Source organism: Primulina tabacum, chromosome 12 (genome assembly GCF_025594145.1).
Source record: "Primulina tabacum isolate GXHZ01 chromosome 12, ASM2559414v2, whole genome shotgun sequence".
Taxonomy (NCBI): Eukaryota; Viridiplantae; Streptophyta; class Magnoliopsida; order Lamiales; family Gesneriaceae; genus Primulina; species Primulina tabacum.
In genome coordinates this window covers 29,094,163-29,104,998 of record NC_134561.1, presented here as the reverse complement: position 1 = coordinate 29,104,998, position 10,836 = coordinate 29,094,163, and the positions used below count along the sequence as shown (strand labels likewise).

General features: G+C 37.8%; 1 protein-coding gene across 1 annotated transcript; it reads left to right on the top strand.

Moving 5' to 3' along the window:
* Positions 1 to 6,981: 6,981 nt before the first annotated feature.
* Positions 6,982 to 10,490, top strand: LOC142520313 (uncharacterized). The gene is made up of 8 exons (XM_075623315.1): positions 6,982 to 7,093; positions 7,183 to 7,192; positions 7,283 to 7,449; positions 7,678 to 7,847; positions 7,912 to 8,026; positions 8,703 to 9,009; positions 10,048 to 10,168; positions 10,413 to 10,490. Exons 1-8 carry the CDS (start codon positions 6,982 to 6,984, stop codon positions 10,488 to 10,490), a joined length of 1,080 nt encoding a protein of 359 aa, XP_075479430.1.
* The last annotated feature ends 346 nt before the right edge of the window (positions 10,491 to 10,836 follow it).

Sequence of the window (10,836 nt, the reverse complement as noted above, 5' to 3'; positions counted from 1 at the left end):
ATTGGTGCTTAATTATATCATTTAAAAAAACAACCCTAAAACTATTTTAAAACCATTTGGCCAACAACCTCATCCTCCAGAAGCCATTCTCACGTGAAAAACAACAGCTCCTCTCCACTTTGAGCATCAAGTCATGGCCCCTCAAATTTTTTAAGAAAAGCTTCCTCCTCGCCTCTACGGTTCACGTCCCGCGCGTAGTTCTTCGAGCTTTTGATCATTTATTTGCTAAGGCATGCCCATGCCATGTATCTCCTTTCTCATCATTTACACCATGTTTATATTCTGTTGTTAATGTTTTTGCATTAAATTTCGTTGGCCCTTTTATAGCATCGTTTTTGCAAAGGTTTTGACATGTATATGCATATATCTTGTGTGCAACTCAAGATTTCATGAATTTATGCAAGGGTCTGCCGATTTTTTGATGCTAAGGGATGTACACGATGGTAAGGTTGTGTCATGAGGCTGGAGGGGAGGGTTAGTCATGTAAGTTGAGGGCCGAGGGGTGTATGTTTGAAGGGATGGCTCGTTTGGGTGTAGATCGAGTGATGGGCTGAGCCAGCGGTGCAAGGGCTGATCCAAGCCATGGACCAGACCCTGGTCGGTCTAAGACATAGCCTTGGAAGTCTCGACCACTGCTGAAACCAGCTTCATTGGTAAAAATTGGAATTCTGGACGCAGGGTTAGCGCTGCGGCTTTGCTCTTTGAGCGCCGTGGCGCTTAAGCTTCGAATTTGGCAGCACCGTGGCGCTGGAATGCAATGCCTAGGTGCTTAACTCGCGCTGCACTACTGGCTCCTAGGCGCTGGTACCGAACTTAGAGATTAGCGATTTTGTGATTAATGTCTCATTTTGGTTGTTGCCAACAAGTTAGGTCGGCTGTTTCAGGATTATAAGAGGTATAAGGCGTGTCATATTTGTTATGGTTATGCGCCATCGAACTATGAATAAAGTTAGGTCAAGTCCCGGGTTGATTCGGGTTAAGCGAGACCCGGTCTTAGTTTTGAAACGAACTGTAGAACCTAAGACGAGGGCCCGAGGTTACGTCTAGGAATTTATGATAGCTTTTTTTCGGGATGTCTCTAATAATTTAGCGGATCTAGCAGCGCCCTGATTACAGATTCAGCATGTTTTTAAATGTTTATGTATTATGTTTAGACTTTTTACGTAAATATGAAAATACGTTGCATGCTTGGTTTTAAGGAAAAATTTATTATATGCATGATTTTGTTAAGTGATGAAAATGATGATGTTTTGAAGGATGATATTTGGTTGTGACTGACGATGTATATGTATACGATGATGATGAGGCCAAGGCTTAGTGGATGGGTAATATTGTCGCTGATGTCCCTGCCATCGGGTTTCCCGGTTATATAGATTGATCCATTGAATAGAGCTGATATGAAAGTCACAACTAACGAACTGAATTCGAATAAATAAAATAAACAAGTATGTGATGATATGATGAGATGTTTTGACACGCTATTCCATGATATGAAATGTTTGAGTTCATGTTTCTTTTCAAGTTGATGAAAAGTATTTTTAGTACGGTATTTTTCACTGTTGCATGCTATGTATATGTACTTGCTATTAACGTTACAGGTGTGTTGAGTCTTAAGACTCACTAGGTGTGAATGATGCAGTGATCATGTTGATGAGGAGGCTGGAGGTACCGAAGTCTGAGTCGGCAGAGATGAATGTGCGCACATGAACCCGAGGACCACATTTTCCGCACATCATGATTTTGAGATAGGAGTGGACATGATCATTTTTACACGCTATGTGTTGACATGTTGTTGGTTGTGAGGGTTTTTACTTGTTTCATATATGCATTATTTTAAAATGTAGGTTGGGTTTTAACGATTTGTCTCTTTTTAAAACTGCAGTATTTTTATCTGTTTGGTGATGGCTACTATTTTATTTGAATGTAAAATTTCAGCAGTAGCGCATGCATGTAATTAGATACGATTTTCGAGTTTTAGCTGTAAAAAAATAACAGTATTTTAAGTAGTAGATTTTAAATTTCACACTTAGTCCCGTACAGGTAATGCCTCCAAATTTTAGAAAATACACTACTACAACTTTCTAGGAAATTTAATTTTTGGTCTGGTAATTTTTTATTTTATTTTGAGTTCAAAAGTTTTCAAGCTATAGTTTTAGTGCAGTAAGTAGGTCATTGTTTTAATGCTGGTCATTTTTTTCACCAAATCACTGAGGTAATAGTCAGAAATGATAATGTGGTGCGTTAAAATTAGTATGAGAACAAAAACAAATTGTTGCATTAAAATTATAGATTCAAAATTTTTAGGATAAAAATATGAGAAAAATAACAAATTATAAGACTAAAATTGTAATTATACTTCAAGAAAAATATGAGTTGAAATACCTGAATGATCGTGGAATCGAAAGGACGCAAAATTTAATGAACCAAGGGCCCAACTCCAAGATTTGACAAACTAGTTATATGCAATAAAAGAGTGACATTAGAAGGGGCAGAGATGTGCTCCAACATATCTCCTCCAACACTCAAGTCGAATACTAAAAAATATGTAGTGAATTAAATACAAGATACGTTATTTTTAAAACAATAAACAAACCTAGTATTTATAGAGAAGGCAAAACACTATTTTGTCAAAACTTTGAGGTCAACACCCTAGATCAGGAAACAATCCCCCTTAAATTAGAATAAGTCAATTGCCCTTGAAGATACTCACTTCCATATACGATTATTAGATTTGTCCCTGTTGGGAGTGTTAGAGTAGTTGCTCATTGAGCTAACTTGTGGCTTAGACTTTATTGACTCTAATGTAAAAAGCGATCTTTATTTTAATAATATTTTACAATTTTATCTAATCATGGCATTATGCTTTATCTGTATCCCCATGCAAGCTGCATAGATAGAGTCTTTGAATATATAATAGGTACCATGATGTCTGTCTCGCAAAATAAGATCATGGAACTCTTTATAAAGTGTACCGTATATTCTAAACATGTTCCTAGTAGAATCAAACATCTAAAATAAGGATAAAGGTCGTTTGAACTCGAAACTAGTATCTGTGATGTAAATGTCATGTTTCATTGATAAGGGCATTGAGATGTTGATTCACACAGATGGGTGATCATGTAATGATGCACTGAACAACCATCTCTCGGACTGTCCGAGTGGTTCTCAATTACCAAGTGGAATAGTCCGCGGTTATGGTTATACATCATTAGTCTTTTGACCCAGGACAATGTAGGGGCTCTGTGTATTAGCATGCACTTTGATCCGTTTACCGACTTCATTGAGGGTTAGTAGTGGCGAGATTGGGTGTAGTTTTAGAATACGTAGGAGTAAATTAATTGTAGTCTGTGATGCATCGTTTTCCTACGGATGAAGATATACTATATGGTCTGACGAGTTAATAGTGTAAGGAATCTCTAGCTATAGTAAGATGTGTGCATTTTGGAAAGGTGTTTTCTCATTTGCACATATCATGTCACTATTATTACTAAAAATATATCACATTGTTATCCAATTTATATGCAACTAATATACCAGTGGTTGCAGATTCGATCGGAATATATGAGTAGAAAGGACCATACTGTACACTAACCATGACTTAAATTCTTGCAGGCACTATCAGAGATACCTAGGAGATCATGGGGTGATGCTACTAGATGCTCTTACCATGATCTGATGGGTGCAATCAGAAATTAGTTCTGACATTCTTGATCAAGGAGTTGATGAAAAGAATGAGGCTAATTAGGGTAATCCCAAATAATAATAAATGTTATTCTGAATCACATGAAGATGTGAACTCACAGCTATCTGTATCCCTAAATCATTGTGTTTCCATTGAGAAAGTCAAAGTTCAAGGAGTTGAATTTGACGACTATAGTTTGCTGGAGATCAAACAGAATGCTTATAAAGAAGTTTGTAGTTGATTCCATAAGATGGAAGAAATGGAAATTGGCTTAACAGCTAATTAATAAAGGAGAATAGAACTACATGTTTTGTTGAAAGAGTTCACCAAACTGAGAGCTGTCTAGTGTCGTAAGTGAAAGTTTTGATCTTCGAAATTTTCAATTTTCATTATATGAACAAGACTTGTATCCTTGAAACATTGGTGCTCTCAGATCGTCGATCGGACTTGTAATGAGTTCAGAATAATTTATTTAGTGAATTTATAATTTACTAATTCAATGCATAGTACTAGTGGTGATGACTGCTAATATGTACAAATTTTCATAAAATAATTTGGAGGGAAATAGAATTGATTAACTAATAAGTTAATTAGATAAATTAATTATTTAATTTAATTAATATATCTATACGTGTGTTAAAATTACATATGTAAATATATATAAATTTTTATATATACATTTTGTATGGATACATAAATATGTGTATATATATTATTAATATATATGTAAGTTCCAAAAGCGATAACATAATCCAAATGCATGCAAATCTATTAAAAAAAAGCCTAATTAAACTATTTTAATTGCATTAAATATATATGGTAGTCATGTTGACATGACATTGGAACGGAGAGTAGGGATCATAAAGGACTGGGGATCGTAAAGGAAAAAATGTTTTTTATTAAATGATTATTTATAATTATTTAATATAAGGTATATTTAGTATGTAATTTTTGAAAATGATGTTTTTGAAATGTTTTTACATGTCGAGTCGTATTTTAAGCCTGTAATCGATTTTTGAAGAAAACATGGACTTGTTGGAAACTCGGCTAATATTTTCAAAAAATTTCCTAAATAAAATAATATTCCTACATTCTAATGGGTCTATTATACTAAGGTTATTGGGCTATTTTTTCTACACTATTGTTTATATCAAAAGATGAAATTTCCAATCCTTAAAACTCTCAAAACACACGCCTCAAGCATAAGAGTCCTCTCCCTAGCCACACCCGCACACACATGCATGATTAAGGCACTTCACGTGGGTTTTTGAAGGATAAAACGTAGCAAGGTCTTCGCCGTCCCTCCGGCAACTTTCCTTCACGTCAAGGCTTGAATATACATGCGTGATACACCAAAAGGCACGCCTTATTCCTTCTTTTCCCATCATCCATGCCACAATACGTGTGATTAAAATTGTTTGCATGAAAAATCTGATACCCTCTTATTGATTTTCGTTTTTATGAATTATACATGGAAAACATGATTTTTATTGCATGATTCTTGATGGTTCTTGTTAAAAGGAAAAGGAAGCAAGGTTAGGGATGTTAGGGGCTCGATTTACAACAGGTACAAGGACTCTTAGATGCACGATTAAGATCTGGAAAGGAAGGGCAAGCGCTGCACAATTTTTGGGTTTCAATAAAATCTAGGGCACAGTTTTGGAAGGAAATAGAAGAGGGAATGTGCACCGGCTGTCCAGGCAAGGGGTTGAGCTTTTGAAGGTCCTAGCAACGAGCCATGGGGGTCCACGAATGGCTGGAGAGGATGTAGGGTAGCCGCACAGCTAGGGCACAACCTAGCTGTGCCATGCACAAGAAGAACAAACCGTTCACATCCTCGTGCATGGCTCACTATGTCTGGTCAAAAGGGGTCCTAAGGATTCGTTCTTGGTCCTAGGAAGGCTGGTCAGGGTCTGATCTGGTTGGTTAAGGGATAGGATCGAAGGAACGTAGGGCTTGTTGGGGTTAGGGCTTTTCGAACATGGGCAGAAATATTTCAGCGGCTTCTAGGCGTTTCCATGTGCGTTGGATGGCTTGAATTGGGTTGAAAATGGGTTGGTTAGGTGTGGTTAAGCTATGGTAAAAGTTTGGAAAGTTTGGTTAAGATTCGGGTTAAAATGGGGACTTCGGTTCTAGTTTTAAAGCAAATTACAAATTTAGTCGAGGGACCTAAGTTTACATCTAAGAAATGTTCATGGGTGTGTTTTAATAGGTTTTGGTAATTTTGGATGGATTCAGGTCGACGTTTTAAGGTCTAGGGGTAAAATGGGAAAACTAAAATAGGGCAAAACGATCATTTTACACCTAAAAAATATTATGAGTCCTGACAATGCCATGAATGCTGTAATAAATGTTAAAATATTTATTTTGAAGGGTTATGAAGTTTTTGATGGAAAATGATAAATGCTAAAAAAATTGTTGCATGCTTGGTTTAAAAAAAATGATATTTATGCACGTATTTTTATAAAGTGGTAGAAATGTCAAAAATGTTTTGAATGAAATGACTTAATTGTGACTGTAAGAAAATGGGAATTCGTGAGGGACTAAGCCCAGTTGAACCCATTTACGGAACTAAGCCTCGTGGGAACCAAATACCGAATTTCCACATGCCAAGGCCCAGTAACAGAAAAGTGGTTGCTGGTGTCCCCGCCAACTATAGGCCAAGACACAGAACAGAAAAGTGGTTATTTTTACCCTGCCGCCCGGTACATGGTTACATCTGAGATTGATCAATCTTACTGTTGAGACATGAGGGTTGGATGACTGAACTTGCTTGGCTAATGGTACACTAACCTGAGGACCTTTCCTAGTTTTCCGCAAAATTATTAATTTTACTGTACTTTATATATTTTGATGACTTTTGGAAGTAAAGAGTGGTTTTTGAAAGGATTGTGATGTTTATGCTATTTTTGAAAAAAATGCTAGTTTTAGGTTTGGTTTGACGTTTACGACTCTTTTGAGTAAAATAGATGGTGAGTTCATTGTAATGGTGAGTTATAGAGACGTTTCATTTGGTATCAGAGAAATGTTCTTGTAATGGGTTGTACCACCACCAGTTCCAGAAAGCTCAGTCGTGAAGCCTCAAGTCTGAAAGTTTAAATGCTTTAAATGATTTTAATGGTGACACATGCATTTTTACATGGTTTATATGCTTAACTTACATGTTTATATGCTTTCGAAAGTTACTTGGCGTTTATGTTTAAGTTGATCAATAAATGGTTCTTATAATCTAAATGGTTAGAAGCTTAGATTTAATTGCATGTTGTTTACGTTTAGAATTTTCAATACGTTCAGATATAATGCCTCCTAGATGTGTACCTAGTACTGATAGGCAGGCTGATACTCATGAGGATCGTAGAAAGAATGCACCCCCACCTCCCAATGGGGATTCTGCTACTAGAGTGCTGGAAGGTATGTCCTGCTTGTTTAAGCAGCAAGCTCAGCATGCTCCGAGGCCACAACATGATGTTTATGATTAGTTTACGAGGCTGGGTCTGAAGGAGTTTTCAGGTACCACCGACCCATTTGTTGCCTAAGTTTGGATCAGATTCCTTGAGGTGCATTTTTGTTATCTGAATATGGGGATGCTGATCGAGTCAGGTATGCCACTTATATGCTGCGGGATGATGCTTCCCTTTGGTGGGAAGAAGCTGATCAGGGTGTTGATCTAGCCACCCTTACTTGGGTACGATTCAAGGACATCTTATATGAGAAGTATTTCACGGCTGATGTTAAAGGGCGCTTGAAGAGGGAGTTTATGAGTCTCCGTCAGGGAGACATGTTTGTGGCTGAGTTCATAAAGAAATTGATATGGGTTTTCACTTCGTGCCCTCATTGCTAGAGATGCTGCTGAGAAATTGAGGAATTTCATGGATTGTCTCTAACCCACTATTCACCGAGATGTGATGTTGATGAGATCGGAGGATTATGCAGCTGCCACTTCTTATGCTTTCCAAGCTAAACATGCCTTGAAGGATATTTATTTTGAATTTCAGCGCAAGAGGCAGCAGAGGCAGCAGAACTGTCAGCCAATCAAGAAGCATTTTACGGGACCTCCCAGAGCTTAGGGGGAGCAAAAGCCCCAAGGACAGTTGAAAAAGTCGGGGTAGCAGAAGCCACCACAGTTTGGAGCCGCCCCGATGTCCAAAGAAAGGCCACTGTGCAAGTAGTACAATCTCCGACACTATGGTTAGTGCATGTGGGGATCATTCAAGTACTTCATTTGCAAGGAGGAAGGACATAAAGCCATTGACTGCCCAAAGAAGAAAGGACCAACTATTGGCAGAGCTTATGTCATGCATGCTGAAGAGGCAGAGACAAAGCCAGACACGACTTTGATCACTGGTAATCTAGTTGCTCAACATCTTTACTCTGCCTTAATTGCATGAAATATTGATTTGATTAGTAGGATTCATTTGAGACAACAAGGAACTTAGAAGAAAATAGGTTGCATGCTCTACTTTAGTTGATATAAGGGATAGCATCGAGAATTATAGAAATTGGACATAAAATATAAGCTTTAAGGATTTAAAGGAATGAATTGAATCAATTTAATAATTATGGGACGATTATTGCAATAATCGGGAAATTTAGGGGCTAATATGTAATTTTAAGAAGTCCAGGGACTGAAATTGAGACTACCGAAATTTCAAAGTGAAAATATGGGATTTTCAAAAATTCAAGGACTAAATTGAACATTTGAGGATTTTAGGGGCTGTATTGAGAATTCTAGAAAAGCATGGACTATTTCCGTAATTTATGGAATTTTAGAGATTAATAAACAAGGAATTTAGAGAAGTTAGGGTCTGATTTGATTAAATTCAAAATTTATTTGGGGCAATGATGCAATTTTTGAAACTTTAAGTGGCTGAAATGCAAATTTCGAAACTTATTTTGGGTAAATTGTCATTTCGAGACATTCTATGGGTTAAGGGAGGCATTTTCGAGAATTTTGGGTGATTAATGATAGAAATTCTTTAAGTTTTCGACTCGATCAGATTTTATGGTATATTTGTCGCAGGAATGATATTTATTTCAAGTGTAGCTATCTATGCATTGCTAGATTTAGGAGCTACACACTCATTTATATTCGAGACATTTGTCAAGCGACTGAATATTTTACCCGAGGATTTGAATTTGGGTTTTAGAGTTTCCATTCCTTCCAGTGATCGGATGGTAACTATGGGCATAGTAAGGAATCTGGAGCTTCGTTTACTGAAGAATTTGTTTCAGACAAATCTCATCGTACTCCCGATGCCTGAATTCGACATCATTCTTGGCATGGATTGGCTATCTTTGAATGGAACTTCGATAGATTTTTGGCAAATGTCAGTATCCATCGACCGCCCAGCGGGAAATCTTTTGTCTTTGAGGCAGCAAGGAACAAGAAAATATCACACATTATCTCATGCATCTGTACGAGGAAGCTTATGAGACGAGGCTGGCAAGCTTTTCTTGCAAGTGTTACCTCAGTACCTATTGCGGACAATCAAAAGCTATAGGATGTAGAGGTTTTCAGAGACTTTCCTAGCATCTTTCATGGGGGATTTTTCTGGTATTCCACCAGACCAGGACGTGGAATTTTCTATTGAATTGATGCTGGGTACAGTGCCAATTTCTAAGGCACCATATCGTCTAGCACCATCCGAGATGAAAGAGCTGAAAGATCAAATTCAGGAGTTTGCTGGACAAGGGTTTTATTTCATCGAGTTGTTCTCTGTGGGGCGCACTGGTATTATTCGTAAAGAATAAGGATGGTAGTATGCAACTCTGCATTGACTACAGAGAGTTGAACAAAGTCACCATAAAAAATAAGTATCCCTTACCTAGAATCGGGGACTTGTTTGATCAGTTGCAAGGAGCTTCGATTTCTCGAAGATAGATCTTTGTTCGGGATACCATCAGCTGAAGGTGAAGGAGCAAGATGTTCATAAGACGGCTTTCAGGACTCGATATGGGAAACACAAGTAATGATGATGCCATTCGGGTTGATCCATGCGCCAGCTATTTTCATGGATCTCATGAATCACGTATTTCAGCCGTATCCGGATCAGTTTATCATACGCTTTATAGATGATACTCTGATTTACTCGAGGATTAGAGAAGAACTCAGTCAGCATTTAAGAACGGCTCTACAGATATTGCAATATAGAAAGCTATTCATTAAGTTCAGCAAGTGGGAGTTTTAGCTCGAGAGAGTGGCATTTTAGGCCACATTATTTTTAAAGATTGAGTTGAGGTCGATCCCAAGAAGGTCAAGATAGTTAGAGAGTGCACAGTACCTAAGAGTGTGACCAAGATCCGTAGTTTCTTATGTCTATCTGGATACTACCAAAAGTTCATTCAAGGTTTCTCTTCTATTGCAGTACCCCTGACCGGCTTGACGAAGAAAAATGTGAAGTTTATTTGGGGATCAAGCTGGCAAGAGAGTTTCGAGAAGCTGAAGCAAGCTTTGACTTCATCGTCAGTTCTATCGATGTCATCAGGGTAAGGGAAGTATGTTTTCTATACAAACGCTTCGAAGCTTGATTTAGGCGCAGTCCTGATGCAAAATGATCGAGTGATAGCTTATTTGTCTAGACATCTGAAGGTTCATGAGAAGAATTACCCGACTCATGACCTCAAGCTTGCAGCAGTAGTATTGGCTCTAAAGGTCTGGAGACATTAATTATATGGGGAGAAGTGCAAGATTTTTACTAATCATAAAAGCTTGAAGTACTTTTTCACTCAGAAGGAGTTGAACATGGGCAACCAGAGATGGATAGAGCTGGGGAAGAATTACGACTACGATATTAGCTACCATCCGTGAAATGATAATGTGGTCGCAGACGATTCGAATAGACAGACAACTGTTTTCGCTCAATTGAAAGTTCAGAAACCATTGCAAGCAGAGATTAAACGATTCGAGCTTGTACTGTATGCTTGGAGCAAGGCTCCTAATCTTGCTACTATGACAGTTCAGTCGACCCTGAGATATATAATCCGTGAAGGTCAGTCTTCTGATGAGCAATTACAGAAATGAAGACTGAGAGATGAATCTAAGGGTCGGTACCAGTATTCGGAGGTGGATTTTATAGTTCGATATCGAGATCGACTTTGGGCTCCTAGTGGTGATTCACTGAGAGAAGTTTTATGAATGAAGTTGTTGCGTATTT

Excerpts from the sequence above, each read along its gene's own strand:
- LOC142520313 (XM_075623315.1), top strand. The coding sequence starts at position 6,982 with ATGCCTCCTAGATGTGTACCTAGTACTGATAGGCAGGCTGATACTCAT. Across the intron at positions 7,450-7,677 it reads GAGGGAGTTTATGAGTCTCC|CGCAAGAGGCAGCAGAGGCA; the intron begins GTCAGGGAGACA and ends TTTGAATTTCAG. Across the intron at positions 10,169-10,412 it reads GTTCTATCGATGTCATCAGG|AAGGAGTTGAACATGGGCAA; the intron begins GTAAGGGAAGTA and ends TTTTTCACTCAG.